The sequence below is a fragment of the Dermacentor variabilis genome, chromosome 2, assembly GCF_050947875.1.
Source record: "Dermacentor variabilis isolate Ectoservices chromosome 2, ASM5094787v1, whole genome shotgun sequence".
Taxonomy (NCBI): Eukaryota; Metazoa; Arthropoda; class Arachnida; order Ixodida; family Ixodidae; genus Dermacentor; species Dermacentor variabilis.
In genome coordinates, this window is record NC_134569.1 from 211246628 (window position 1) to 211262492 (window position 15865).

Below are 15865 nucleotides of genomic sequence, written 5' to 3' on the forward strand. Positions count from 1 at the left end.
CGACGGAGCAGAGCGATTGCAAGGGAACACCAGCTGCCGCAGTAGCGCGTGAGGCGTTGCGTGAGGGGAGGGTGAATCGCCGTGATGCCACGTCACCCTCGCTGTCGCTCACGCAAGGCTATGTTATGAGCTCGTTCCTTGTACAGGCAAGCAATCGCCCGAGTTCTGACTGCGTCTCGGCAAGGTCCCATAAAAACATGCCAAGCGTCTCAACGCGCTCGCTTGCTCGCGAGGTGTTCATAACTCAAAAGACGCTCGGCAGCGTTCAATTGGGCACGTAGCAGTCAACACTGTGGAAGCTATGCATGATGTACGGCCAAGAAAATTGTCACTACGCGCATTCCGTCTGTGCTTCGTTGGGCGTTCGTTCCATGCCTCGCTGCTCGCCAACAGCCGTTCGCTCGCTCGAGCATGCCAGTTAGGCTCCTTGCGACAGGTTGCAAATAAAAGAACAAAAAAAGAAACAGCAAAAATAAAAATTATTGCGATAACACATTAGCAGCCGCATATCACAATGTGTTTGTTTCTAATGATTAAATATTGGCAGGGGCTTAGTTCGGCTATGCCAGAATATTTGTAGCGAGAGCTAAGGCAAGCATGGTTAGCCTTGGCTAATCTTGATTGCAAGTCCAGGTTGGTCTGGTTGTCTAGCTAAGTTGCGGCGTTTAGCCAGTCGTTCGGCGCTGTTCGTCTGTTTCCTTGGTGATTCGTTTCCTCTTCATCTCGTTCCGATGTCGATTCCAGGCCTTCTCCTGCTTATCAGAATTGTCGCCGTCAATACTGCCGCTTCAACTGTGGTTGCGGCGCACGCGAGCTCTGCTTTTTAATTCTCCGACATGTTATCAGGCATGCAACGCAGCTGGCGAAGCGTGCGGAGGCGAACGCGACGACGAGGAACGCGGTGTGACGTCATGTGCCTGCTCGGAGCACCGCCACGGCGAAATCGCAAGTTCGCGGCCAGTAAAGCTTTCGCTTTAAGACTTGTTTCATTCAATACTGAGCTCCTATATAAAAACAGTTGCGCACAATTGCGTTAAAAAACGTCGAACTATATCCAAGTGCGAATGCAGCCACTGCAGAAAGCCCTAGTGTCCACAGCGTTGACTGCTATGTATCGAACGGAGTATAGTTAGCCTACACCCTAATTTGCAGTTGGCCCACCCGCAAACGTAAGCCGACCCATGCCCAAATTGCAGTTGGCCCACCCTGACCCCCAAACTTCTAGTCAACCCACCCCTAAGTTTAAGTTGACATAGCCCTAAATTTGTATTGGCGCAACCCCAGATTTCAAATTGGGCCACGCCCGAATTACAGTTAGCCCACTGTGAAGTTTTAATTTTGCCCACCCCCAAAGTTCACTTGGCCCATGTTCAAATTTTGAAGTAGGCCCACCCGAAAATTTAAGTTGGCCTGCTCCCAAATTTAAGTTGCGCCCCCCTCAAATTTCAAGTTGGGCCACCATCTAATTTAATTGAAACAGAACAGCGTGGTATTCACGGGGCAAGAAGGTAGAAAAGACACGGACGAGCGCTGACTTACGGCGCTGACTTACAGTTGTAAGTCAGCGCTCGTCCGTGTCGTTGCTCCCTTCTTGTCCCCGTGAATACCGCGCTGTTCTGTTTCAAATATGTCTTACCAACTCGCCCAAACGTCTGTTTTATCTAATTTAAGTTTGCCCACAACCGAATTTAGGTTGCCCGCCGCCGGATTTCAATTTGGCCCACTCCCATATATCTGTTGGCCCATGTTCAAACTTAAAGATGGCCCACCCCCAAATTTCAAATTGACCCGCGACCCAATTTTAAGTTGGCCCACCCCCTAATTTAAAATTGCACTGCCAAATTTCAAGTTCACCAACCCCCAATTTTAAGTTGGCCCATCCGCAAATTTCAAGTTGGCCTACCTCTAAACTTCTAGTTGACACAACCCCAAATTTCAAGTTGACCCACCCTCAAATTTCAGTTGGCCCATCACTACATACATATTCTAAGGAGTCCAATGCAGCTCTGTTCGTACTCTGTTTTTATTTTTTTTTTTGCTTTAAATTGTTCCTTATTGCTTGAAAGCTACCAATCATCTGCATTTACACCAGCACGATTAAATGTATTAACATTACAAGCTACGCATTTTTGGGCATATCCAAGGCCCGTTTCGCCTAACAGGACTGAGGAGCTCACCAAAGAATGCTTACGAATTAAGAGAAACTCGCCTAATGTACCGAATGCATTAAAGTTAGTGTTTAAGATAAATTAAATCCAAACTCCTATCACAATATTTTGAGTAACTGAGAGCTGAATACCTGCAACCGGTTGCGCGTCCATATAGCAGTGGAAGTGTTACGCACTTTCGTCGCTGATCCAGTTGCAATAAATGTAACTCTAACTGAAATGCGATTACGTGAGTTGAACGCGAAAGAATGAGAACTCGTCTTACTGGTCACCTAAAATTAAAACTACACCTTAATCAACTTAGTTCTAATTCGCACCAATCTTAGTCCACCTTGCTATAATTTTTACCAATCTTAATCTACTTTAATCGGTCTTAATCCGCTTTCATCCTCCTTAATCCAATTTTGTGAGTGGGCCACGGCGTCCTGCTCGTCGTGGGATTTCGCAGTGCGAGCCGCAGCAGGTACAGCGCTGGTAACATGACGTCATCGCTTCTTCACGTGGGTTTTCTTGCAGTCTGATGCTAACGCCGGACACTGGCCCGGATTTTCTGTTTCATGGCATAAGATACGCTGCGAAGGTACTTAAGACAGCTAATTTTGAAGTGGTAGCTTTAAGATGCTTGTGTCGCACAAAATCCGATGTCGGCGTCCCCGTGCGCAAAAATTTCTCTATATATTGACGTGTATATGTGCACGCCACGCCTTGCGATATTGCATGCAGTATATGCGGGCTGTATTGCCGCACCATTCGAAAGCGAAAATTGCTCATATCTTGTCTCACATTCTTGACAAAAGACAGGGAATGCGGGAGATGAAATTTCAAGACGATCAGCAACCATAGAACAAGGTGAGTGCAGAAGATAATTTTTCGACAACTGGACCTATATTTTTCAAGGCCTTGAAAAAAAAAACAAGTTCACTTGTCGGAACGTTGGCTCCTGCTCTCACCTTGTTCTCGTGTTGCTGACATTCATGGCAAAGTTATTCCTCGCAAATTTGAGGATGACGGCGCATATCTTTTATGTTAAATCTTCTCAGACTGAAATATGAAAAGTGCGAAACAATAACGGAAACCTGAAAATGATGTAATTTTTTTCGGCGCGGCTGTTCACAACCTCCGTGATCGTCCCACACATTGAGGCTACGTTTCTATCAGAAAGCTTGCCTTAGCGCATAGCATTCGCCGCCAGCGTTTCCTGATTAAACATTAAAGTTACGTAAGTTGGAGTTGCCGGGAAGCGTTAGAAGCAGTCAGGCATCTCTGAATGCTGTGGTGTTCCAATCTTAAATACAAAGCTTAAGCATCCTCCGAATTTTTTTTCAACACAGACACAGGGTCGACATGTGTCTTGGTGTTACTGGCCTTAGGCGCGAAGCCTGGATGTCCTAACAAATTTCATTGGATGTTGCGTTATCAGTACTCGACAGGAAATAACACTTCTTTTGGAAACACACAGCTTGTATTTTGTAATAAGCCTAGTATTTACATAAACAAAGAAAAAGTACTCGATCTGAGCACGGACTCCAACACAGCTCGCCGAGAAGCGGTCAGTTATCATCTATAGCAATAGCCGGGGTATGCCTTGTTTTCCAACCGTATTTTGTAGTTCGGCAGCTGCACAGAAGAGCGCGCGCTATTTCGCAAGTCGTCTAATATACTTAGGTCCCTTGAAGTAAGGATTAATATGTCATGATTCGTCCATCTGTGATGCCGCCTATGTTTTGATTAATGTACAGATAACAAGGTGCACGTCAGGCAGATTTCTGTCTTAAGCCTAGTCATCCCAGACAAGCTGACGTCTAAAAGTATTTCAAAAGAAAGAGGTAACCTGCTGTAGGAAACGCTACTTGTTTGAAAGGTTCGTCCTTGCAGCCGCCATGTGGGCATTACAGCATCAGCGCTCCGTTGTCGAATGCGCGGCAAGACACAACGTACTAGGGACCACTTGTCGAAAAGAATTGCCATTCTTATCTGGACAACACTGCAAGATGAATTGATGGCGTGCGTCGAGCACAATTTGCTGCGCCGCTGGTATGTAAAATTATGGACAGTTAGTTGATAATGCCTGTCTAGATCCTGTATTGCATTAACACAATATTTTGTACCGCTTTATGCAATATTATATGCTACACCGTTAGTAATGATAGTTTCATTGTCTAGAGCCTGTATTGCATTAGAATCTCATTATTTTCGCTCCTTCACACAGGATGCTTTATGAGGCTCTTCCAAGCCCACATCTCTGCAGGAAGCCGTTCGGCTTAGAAATTTCTACGTGTGTTGCAGTTGCCATGAGCAGCACCATATCTGTTTACGTGTCACAAAGCTAACTTGTTTTAACGTGTCACAAAGCTGAATTAAAGCTCCATAATAGGTTCCCTTTTCTAGCTACAGCTGCAATTGACGCGTGGGCAGATGCAGCCAGAGCGCTAGTTTGCTTCCTGCGGTGTATCGGCCTGAGAGATAGGCTCTGATAGTGACGTGTGTCATTTCTATCTTAAACGCCAATCCCCTTTTCTATGCTCTCCTTTCTCCCTTGCTATCTGTACACGTGTCAATGTAAATTTTCCCCGGCAAGATAGCAAAGTGGATTTCTTCTGGTTAACTTCCACGTCTTTCGTTTGTCTCTCTCTCTCTTTGCAAGCCTGCAGCGCTCTACAAGACAATGAAAAGAACCTTATACGAGGTCATTTAGCTCGCGAGCTAAGTGATTCTCAGTGGCGACGCAGGCAGCAGGCGCTACCAACGCTACCAACTAGAAAGACCAGCAAGATAATGTGCTGTGCATTATTCACCCTTCCCTGACTTGTCAGTTACGTGGAACACCGTGGCATGTTCAATATGAATTTATTGTTGCATGCTTATTAACTGTTGCAGAGTGGAGAGCTTTACTCTGTGGACGCTTGTCGGTCGCATATTCAGTTGTGCGCATAGATGCGTAGAGAAGGCGAACAGGCTCACTCGCACATGCAGTGCTCACTTTGCGGCGGCGCCGTTCCTTCACTTTAAGCACTGTATCATTTTCACTAACATGTTATCACCCAATTGTGGAGTTATACTGGGTGTTTCAGCGAATGTTTTCGAAAGGTGCTAAAATTTCCTGTGGAAGATAACGCTATTCTATCCCATGAGCTGGTCTACTCGAGGAGAGGGAAACTACTTGCACAAGAACTGAAATATATAAAGGAGTAATCCACAAAATATTCCCAATTAGGTCCTTAACTAATTATCTTATGGCACAAATTGCAATCTAGAAATTCTAGCCGGGGAATCGGCAAGCCGGGTCCACTTGAAACGAATTCTCAGTATGACACCAGTTTCAAGATAATTCCCGAACTTTGCAAAGGAATACGTTGGCGTTCTAGTTACTTTTGTGCTTCAATGCATAAGACGGCATTTTGTTAAGCAAATATGTGGAACGACAGTGCATTTTTACTGCAAATTCTCGTCAGTGGTGTTACATACACAATACTTTTTCAAGTTGATATGGCTCATATTCTCACCCGCCAGAATTTGTAAATTGCCACGTGTGCTATAAGGTAATTATTTAAAACATAGTGAATTTATGTTATTTAGGCGATTATGCATTTCAATATTTTTTGCAAGCAATGTCCGCCTATCCAAGTACACCACCTCATGAAGCAGAATTGTGCAATCTGCCACAGGTAACTTTGACAGAGAACAAACGTTTAATGATGCGAATCAGTGAGAGAGAGTTCTTTGTCCACCTAAAGTGGGAGGCCTCCTCAGTCCAGGTAGCCATTGGCCTTTGCTGCTTCCCTGGCCTGGTCCACCAGCTTTCGCTGGTTCTCAAGTCCGGGGCGGCGAGTATGGCCTACCACAACACTTGGAGGTCTTCTTCCGTGCTTTTGTTTTCGGTTCCTGATTGAGCTTCTCGGTTGTTGGGTTCAGCAAGATTAGAACACGCCGTCACATGTGACAAAGGGTGTCCGGTGCGCAGCAGGACAGGCAAAGGTATCAGAATCGGGTCGGGTGCGTTCTATGCAATATAATGCCGTGTACGTAGGAGGTAACCTTGAAAAAAAAAATTAAAAGGTTCGCTGAAACACCCTGTTGGCTTGATCAACTGGTAGGCGACAGTGAAAAACGTTTTCTTCGTTGCTCTTCAACGAAGTGCTTGACTGTGCTCGACGCACAGGTGAGTTTACGTATTCTTCCTTACTAAACGAATGGAATTAATTACCCGTTTCTCGTATGGCCTATGCGAGCCAGCGCACATTTCAGAGCAATTCTACTAACTGTGTTTCAATCTTCAGTGTAGCCTTATACTTAAGTGTCGTGTCTTCATAAGTGACAAAGTGAAAAATGTGTTCATCGTTCACGCTCGTATCACGTACGTTTGTAGTTTTTTTTTTTCATTCGTACTCTTCGATGTTACAATTTGTTCTTTATAAGCTAAAGATTCTGCATGAAAATTCTCTTTTAAGTAACGGTTATCTGAAAGAGTTTACAAGGTAAGCACCACAGGTGGCACTAGTAAGAAGACTTCTTTAAGGAGCCTTCATCTAAGTTCTTTACCGCCAGCGTAAAGGCTCCTTAGACGTCTTTGGCTTCCAAATTCTCGTGCACCCCTGCTACATGAATTTTATTACGATACCATAGCAAAGCAAACGAGAGTTCTAAGCTTTAACAGTGGTTCACGATAACACAGCATGTACTAACTGTCGCGAGAAAACGCTGCCTCGACGGCAGATAGCTCAACTAAATGAGCGAGATTGCGCTATCCAAGAAAGTGAGAAGCTCTGCGCTAAATACTGCGACTTTGCTTTACAAATTGTTGATCTGTGAGCGTGGATGTTGCCCTGCTTTAAAGCAATAAAAGTTAATTTCACATGACTACGACATTTAGCAAGGTTGTAAATATACATACAACCACTCGAGAGATCGCAGTCGCAATAATTACTTAAATATTCGTGAATTGGAGAGAATCAGTGAGCTATTGTTTCGGAAACCTAGCGTCGCAGGAATGCTCTAACAAAAACCGCACATCAGTTAGTAATATTTGAAATTAAAAGTGAATGTTATTTTTACAATGTCAAAATGTGCTTCCATAAAGGCTTAAATGTGTTTGGAGTGTATGCTTATAGAAACTATATCTGACGCAATGTTTCAGAGAACATCTACCGCTAACGCTCTTTTTATCACTTCATTTATATATTGTGTACAACTCCTGTGTGCGCTGCTCCTGGCCATGGCGTGAGCTGCACTGTGTGTGTAGTTACCGTACGGCAAAAAAAAAAAAAAAAGGCGACGGTTTTTCGTGTGAATGCGCGAGAGGTGCAAAACGAAACGTCTGAACGCAGAGGAAGAGCGCGGAGGTGATCGGCGTGGTATACGCGCAAAGAAAATTCGGCTGTGAAAATGACGACTTTGTTATACTGGCTGTAGGGAGCAATGTTTCCCGCCACTGCTTTACCAATAATTCCGACGCAATGTGCTCTTAAGCTGAAGCCATTACCCGAGCTATGTCAACGTGCATGTGACCGACCAAACGATAAACCTCCCTTCAAGGCTGTCTCCGGTCTTGGCATCTTCTGTTATGGCGATAGCAATTATATGGACACTCTAGGCGCATTTCCGCCGTCGTCCTCAATGTCGCCGTGATGTTCAGTATAAAGTTCAAATGCGATAACAGCGTGGCCGCGGGCCATATACTGTTGGTGCGATTTAAAGCGTGCGAGGGCGAGCCAAGGATGGTGCCTCGATCTCTCGCACGCAAGGGGGAAGGTGGAGAGGGAGCGCTCCGTTTCCGTCGCGCACAATGCACCGTGGGCGTTTTACTCCGACAGCGAATGCGTATGGCGCGACTAAGTGCCGCCGCGCGGCTCCTATATTGAAAGCGATCTTCGACGAGTACAGACTCGGCGCGCAGAGGGCTGACGCCTTCGCGTGTGCTGTATTCTCGCCGCTTAGTTCGCGTTTAAGCGAGCGGCAGCACGAAGGTCAATTCGCTCGCTGCTGCTGCCGAGCTTCTTCACGCCAGCGTTTTAACAGCGAGTGTCCGCGTTCCTCGCGTAAGATGTGTTCACATTTGACAGTTCGCGCGTTAATTAATTTAGTAAGCGATTGTTTCGAAGTTTATACGACGGATAAAACTACAATCTTCACTTCGTATAGCTGTGTAATAATTTGATATCGCAATCGAATGCTTGAGTTTCGGGCGAAAGCGACTTTTTAAAATTTTCCATAACTTACTTCGGTTAGTTTGCAGTTTCTTTGGAGTTTGGAAACACACGCACGCAGGTACGCACGCACATGGGTGTGCGCGCGCGCTCCAACGCAGGTCAAAGTGTTTGCGGTGCTCGTTTGTCTTATGCGAAACAGAAAACTCGGGTGAGCAACATTTCTGGAAATGCATATAATGACGTCAAAAGACGACGTTTGTGATCCTCTGGTGTTGAGCAGCTGACAGCCATCAAGCTGTAGTTGAGACGACGTAATTGAGCTATTAAAACACCACAAATTATTCGATGATAATTCTGTAATGAAGCCATGACTGGCTGTTGGCTCTCTAATTTTGCAATATCAACACATAGGGCCAAATGCTACACTCGCGCAGGCCACTCTGGACGCGTAACTTTTCTCCTGACATTTATCCAAAGAGAACAAAAGCGGTGAATCATGGCCTAAATTTACTGTGTCCTTTGAAAGCAATTTACCCTGTCTGGTTAGGTGCAGCTAATTGCCGATTATATTTACTAAGTGCTTCGGGCACTGCAGGCTACGCGCAGATGCTACCCGTAAATGTTTCTGACTCTGGCCGTAAAATGAGCAACGAACATATTTGTTGGGACGGCAGGCAGCCTGAGTGAAAAATAACAGCCAGTAAATAGTCTCGGCATGAAAGCATACAGGCCGAGTATTCTGGCTCTATGTATCAAGCTGGGGCTTCGCAACCTCGCAACTTGATATACATACACGTTCGCACCCTATAGCTCACATCGCTAGACTATAGCTTCCCAAGAGTAAGCCTTGTTTACCATCATTGGTCTTGAAGTCTACGCTATCATTATGTTTTCTGTTCCTGCTGCACGTCGCAACCTGCCAGGGACCACCGTGAATGACAATGATCAGCAGGGGCAGAACAAGGAATGTCGCAGGAGGCAACGTTTTGACTAAAGGACGGGTTTCCCAGAGCTTTGACGATGGCATATCTTTTCGCCGAAAAGCTGACTGAGCCTGAGACGTCCTTTCGTCTACCCCTGTTGCTCACTTGGCGTCTCCACCTTATTGTGAACCACCTTGTTGTTCAGTTTGTTAATGACGGTTACCCCTTTTGCCACCCAGGTCAGGAACGAGAGCGCGAAGTCAGCCTGTCATCGATAGAACCGAAGCAAGCACAAGCGCCCAGGGCACACGAAAGAAGCCGAGCGAGAGCCGAGACATGGACCAGTTCGACCTGAGCCGGGGATTCCTGCAGCACCTGGAGAGCCTGGGCGGCGCCCGTCTGCTGCAGAGCTCGCCGGACCAGGAGAACGACGAGTGCTGCCGGCCCCGGAGGTCCCGCAAGCGTGGCGGCGGAGGCAGCTCGCAGCCCCGCTGCTCTGGCGGCGCCCAGCAGGCCGCCCATCAGCGGCAGGCGGCCAATATGCGCGAGCGCCGTCGCATGCAGTCGATCAACGACGCGTTCGACGGGCTCCGGGCGCACATTCCGACGCTGCCGTACGAGAAGCGCCTCTCCAAGGTCGACACGCTGCGGCTCGCCATCGGCTACATCGGCTTCCTCACCGAGCTCGTCGACTCGGGCCGACACCCCGCGGACACGCTGCAGCAGCAGATACAGGAACAGCAGGCCAAGAAGGTCATCGTGCAGTGCAACAAAGGCGAGTGCGGTGCACTGTAGCTGGCCCAGAAGGTTGAAAGGGCCAGCGGAACAGCGAGCACGCAATGCGCAGTGCTAGTTGTTAGAGAGCTTTAGATTAAGGGGACGCAGGCGTTTGGCGCACCAACCGGCAGGGCGCGCCAACGCCTTGAGTCCCCCTAATGTAAAGCTCTCGGTTGAAAAGACGCATACCCGGCCGTCTATCTACGAAGACTGTCAGTAATATTAAAAATAGTGATATTGAAATAAAAGGGCAGTTCCCTCAGGAACATACCGTCAATGGTGGTTACCATGGTATGATGTGTGATACGCGGTAATTAGTGGCTAATTAACGAAAATAGGTTAATTGCCTTTTAAACCTCTAGTCTCAGCAGCCTTATCGTAATCCGAAAATTTAAGCGATTTCTCCGTACAAGATTTATCAACTTTTGGATTTGGTAGCACGCGGTTACCCGCGGAACTGTAGCACGACGAGATTTGGCTGTCAGAACGTGCGAAAACAAAACTGGGAGGGCTTTTTTTTTTCTTTTTACGACTTTATTTCTATAAATCCGGAGAAATGCCCGAAGAAAAGGTCGGAATAATTTCACCTAACAGAGATTCGGGCCCCCACAGCAAGACGACAAATTTCAGTCAGACTTTTCCAATTTCAGACTTTCAAGGATTAGGATGGAAAACTTGGCCTGTTGGTTTAGCATATTCAGAGGTGAAATGCACGTAGGCGACGACACACATAAGAGAGATACACGCAGAGCGGGCAGCCTGCGCGCTGCTGCGCTCTGTTCCTCACTGTCGGAGCGCGCTGACTGCCCTCTGCTGGGTGACGTAAGCAGAACGTCGCCTCGAGGGGCGCGGCTTTGCGCTCGCTGCAGCCTCCCAGTATCGGTCTTTCTTTTTTTTTTTTGCGCGCTCTCTGAAGGCAGAAATTTGTCGTGCCACAGTTACGCGGGCTATGACATTTTTCAGGATCTAAAGGTCCGTATGGCTTGGTACGAAAAGCTCGCGTCAATTTCTTAATTACGATGAACTGAAACTAAAAGATAAACAGCGAGTTATTGGATTTTTGTTAATTAGCGACTATTTACCACGTATAACCCGCCATCCCATGCTCACCACCACTGACGGTATGTCTCTGAAGGAAATGTCCTTTTATTTTAAAACAGGTATTTTTAATATTACTTACAATCTTGCTACAAACAGCCGGTTTATCAAGTGAGCAACGCTTATGCTACTTCTTCTTTTGAGAACTTACTTTTTAGAATTGCTATTGATGTATTTGTCGCCTGCATTTTCAATTAGTAAGTAGATACAAGCCAAATCTTTGAGAAAGCGCCAGCTCCCGCTGTAGCGCATAGTGTACACGTTGATAATTTTTAAGTTTTACACAATTTTTATACTCGCCTGTGGCACATAGGGTAATTCTGATCGTTAAGGTGGAGTAAAGGAAGAGGCGGGCATTACTAGCATGATAAATGTAAACATATATTGAACTAACTGACAAAAGTTGACTAATTAAATACTGAATTGATTTACGGCACACATTGCAGCCGGTGAGTTTGTGAGACGCTTTTGTTGAAATGAATTTCTAGAATGACAGTAGTTTCCAGACGTTATTTCCCGAAGTGTGAGACAAAATAAATGATCGTTCCACTTACTTTTGTGTTTCAATGCACAAAAGAGTGTTTTGTTAGAAAATTAAGTGGGCCAACAGTATATTTTGACGGCGAGATTGATGGCGCATATCTAGTAACTGGTGTCATCCTGGAACTTCTTCCGAATTGGATACGCTTCACAAATTCACTGCCTAAAATTTGTAAATTGAAATATGTGCTGTACAATTAGTTAAGGAGTTAGTCAAGTTCTGCTACTTATTTGAATATGTGTTTCGATTTCATTCTGCAAGTAATACCCGCCTCTCTGAACCATCCAGCTCGAAAATTACAATTATGTCCTATGCAACAGGCGATATTCGAAAATGCCATAAACCTTCAAAATGATCACTCCGTATAGCACGAACCCTAACTCTACGACTATAGCATAGAAGTGCGAGGGCACGAGACACACGAAGGAAACAAAGGCCACGGAACAATAGCTCTTCCCGCCACCTCCTTGTGCCTTGAGGTCGTGTGCTACTGCAGATCATATCCGGTCTATACTAACTACATGATATGGCAATATGGTATCTTGCACAAACCGCACAATGGAGATATGAAGCTCTCTTTTTCAACGTGTAGCGACCCTGAGCGCAGGTCGCCCAAATAAATTTACATCTTCACAACAGCTCACATATGTGAGCCAGAATGTGCCAGAAATTGAACATCAGTAAAGTATTACGTAATTTTGACGCATCCCCACCGAGAAGAAAAAGTGGAACAGAATTGATGATGGCCGTTATTAGATCGCGGTTATATATGGTCCGCGTGCGCGCACATGTATTGCGCTGTGAACAATCTGACGGAAGCAACCGCACTGAACTTCGGAGTGGATATTGTGAATGACAGTGCAAAGTTCTAAGTAAATGTAGCGATGCTAAATAAAAGGAACAGTGTCTATTGAGAAATGAGCACTGTGAGGCATTATGCGTCTCTCTCCGATTATATTAAGTAATGTTGGCTTGATTCTATCTTCATTTCTGCTTTCCTCTCCTTTTTACTCAGGCTCGATTCGCCTCACTCTTTTTTTGTTTCGCTCAGGCTTTCTGTTCACTACTCTTCTGTAGGTTATTGTAATTATTGTTCTTTTTTTCGAGAAATATGTGTCATCACAGTCACACATATTAATCTTTCTTCTGTAATAACTTTGCACAATCCGATGGCATTGATCAGTCTTGAGGGTGCTCATCCTCGTCATAACTGCGTCGTTAACCCATTTTCGGTTTTAAGTGACACAGTACTACTAACTTTTCACATTTTTCAACATCATGAAAGTTCTAATACATACTCGAAATATAGCAACGGCATAAACTTTACTCTTTCACCATGCTACTTGATAACACGCAGTCGACCTAACAAACAAGAATTTCATGCCTACTTCAGTGCTGCATTCCTGCCAGTGTCGCGTTTGCATCGCACAAACAACACTCTCAAGCAAAATTAAATTTTTTTGCCAAGCAACAATAATCGTCATCTGTCTTGTCCGCATTTCCTTTGTTTAACGCGGCGAGCCCGGTACTTCGCAGTAACGAACGGCATGCGCGTTATCAGCTTGGCATAGCATTCCCGACAAGAACGTAGTGGGCGCGGTGTTTTCAAGAAAGGAAACGCAAGCAAGGCAGATGAAGATTATTGTGTGGCAGAGATGCACCCTAAAGGATGTAACTTTGCCTACGAGTAAAGAAGATGGCGGTAGCAGGGTGCAATGTTACATAATAATAATATTTGGGGTTTTACGTGCCAAAACCACTTTCTGATTATGAGGCACGCCGTAGTGGAGGACTCCGGAAATTTTGACCACCTGGGGTTCTTTAACGTGCACCTAAATCTAAGCGCACGGGTGTTTTCGCATTTCGCCCCCATCGAAATGCGGCCGCCGTGGCCGGGATTCGATCCCGCGACCTCGTGCTCAGCAGCCCAACACCATAGCCACTGAGCAACCACGGCGGGTGCAATGTTACATGCGACTAGACCACTTAGTGTTTGCCATATACGAATGCAAGAACGCGTAAGGCATCCCTGATATGAAAATTTATTCTGAAAACTTATGAAAGTTAAAGACAGCGGAATAAGAGGAAAAGCCGAACCTGTGCGTGCAAACTGTCCCTAAAACACGCGCTATGCGAGATTACAATTTTAGCATGAAGTTTCCATTATAAAGCAGGCGCGCCCCTTACTGTATTTTCTTGTATTCTCTTTTTCAGGTCTGATGAACGGTTCCTACCTTCCCCTGGCTGGCCACTCGTTGTCCTGGTCTTCAGAAAAGCAGGGCCCCACTGGCAACGTGATGGTAGCCAAAGTCTGGACGCCCGAAGACCCCCGGAAAGTGCAGCAAAGGAACAGGAACGACAACGAGCCATGAACTTCTCGCCGCTTTACTGCCCATCTTGCTGAATTCCTATAGTCTTCGCCACGGATCACTAGCCTCCAACACGAGGGGCGTCAGAAAATGGCGTCATCGTGTTCAATGCCTATAATAATTACCCGCGCATGCGTTTTGAGATGTAGTAAGCTCCGTGCATCTACTATTTGCAACGCCAGATCAGGCAACGCTCTTTCTTGCCGCCTACTTAAGTGTGTGGCGTACGACGATCTCACTTTCTGTGCGCGACTTCAACTGTGTTTACGTTTTCTTTTGACAATTTCTCCGGCCACATGTCTCAACTAATCAGTGGGCGCGTAATCTGCGCAATGGAAATGGTTAAAGAAGCTGAGAATTGTCGATGATGCGCTTATTTAAAAACCTCTATATAGGGATCCGCATGGAAAGCTGTTACGTAGTCTCACGTGTTTCTTTTGTTTGTTTTTAGTTTTGTTTTTAGACAAGAGACACCTTTGTCTTCTAGTCCAAACGGTGGTCAGAATGACGGCGTTGCATTCCTTTCGTTATGTGGAAAATGCGCTGGATGGGACCTCGAATGACGAACGATGAGAGAGAATACTGTTCTAAACTTGTATCTGTTAGGGCAAATCTGTTCTGTGGAATTCCACAGAGTGGAGGAAGTTTCATGAAAGGAAAAAGTGTCATCTATCCGAATGTAGCGCGAAGCTACAAAGGAAACCCATGCCGGTTTCCCTTGTAGCTGCCTGCTACATGCGGGTGAATGATAATGTTTCCTTTCCTGTATCTGTTACCTGAGTTGCCATCGAGTGCGTTTGCCGTATGGCACAATGGGCGAACCTTGTAAGCTTTGGACTCTGATAGAACGTCTAGTCATTACCTCAAGACACTCAGTGCATTGTATAAGCGTCTGCTCACTTGTACCGGTGTAAATTTTTGTGAATTGCTGTTAGTTCTTGCGGCTCTATGTTGCTTTGAACAAGTTTGCTTATCTAATAATTCGTGAACACTTTTCAGTCGATGGTGGGCCACAGAACTTGTGTTTATTCGGCATAAGAAGGTACCAGTAAATTCCTGCAGGCGCTATCACTTCAGAGTCACATTGTGTGCAATCTTCGTTGGGTGGTCGTTGATTTTTTTATATGCGTTGCTTTAGCCCATGTTAGTTTATGTGAACAGTTGGGTCATATTGGCGTGCTTATTGTCATTCCACTGTAGATTGTATTGCTGTTCACAGCCATTATTTTTACATGAACAGAAGAGATACTGGAAAAGTGTCGTATCTTCATTTTTTTTCTTTTGTGACAGTGCTTACTGTGCGAAAGAAAATGACTGTCAAAAATATTGATTGATTGACTGATTAAACGATTGGTTCATTGGCCAACCTAGTGACCGAACGACTGACTGACTGACTGCATGATGGGCGATTAGTTAGATGCAGCTTGGTGCCCAATGCCATCAAGTGAGTTGTGAAAGACGTCGTAGTATGGGGCTTCTGAGGAATTTGAAGCATCTGGAGTTGATAGGCCTGCAGCGAGAGCCTTATGCGCGAGTATTTCTTTATTACCCCCTTACGGGAGTGCAGCAGTGGGGTCCAGCGACGGAATCCGCGACGCTCCCATCATCATCTTAGGAGGAATCATAAAGGAATCTCAGAGCAAGACAAAACTGCAATTTTTCTGTTCCTTCGTGCGCAAGATGCTCGAGTCCCCTACTAATACAGCCGATGAAGCGATTTGCTGACGCGATTGAACTAAAATTTGTTGTGAGAGAAAAAGCAAGGCAGCGAGCATACAATCTATAACGTAACGCAATTCATTTTCGCGCTTCGTGAGTGAGCCCAGTGATGCTCCGCAAAAAT

General features: G+C 45.6%; 1 protein-coding gene across 1 annotated transcript in view; it reads left to right on the top strand.

Moving 5' to 3' along the window:
• The window catches only part of LOC142573083 (pancreas transcription factor 1 subunit alpha-like), a 30689-nt gene extending 15288 nt beyond the window's left edge, over positions 1–15401 (top strand). Inside the window, exons 2-3 of the mRNA XM_075682597.1 lie at positions 9477–10012; positions 13868–15401. Of these exons, the coding sequence (XP_075538712.1) occupies positions 9574–10012; positions 13868–14025 (597 nt within the window). The 5' untranslated portion in view covers positions 9477–9573 and the 3' untranslated portion in view covers positions 14026–15401. The remainder of the gene's footprint in view (positions 1–9476; positions 10013–13867) is intronic.
• Positions 15402–15865: the final 464 nt, after the last annotated feature.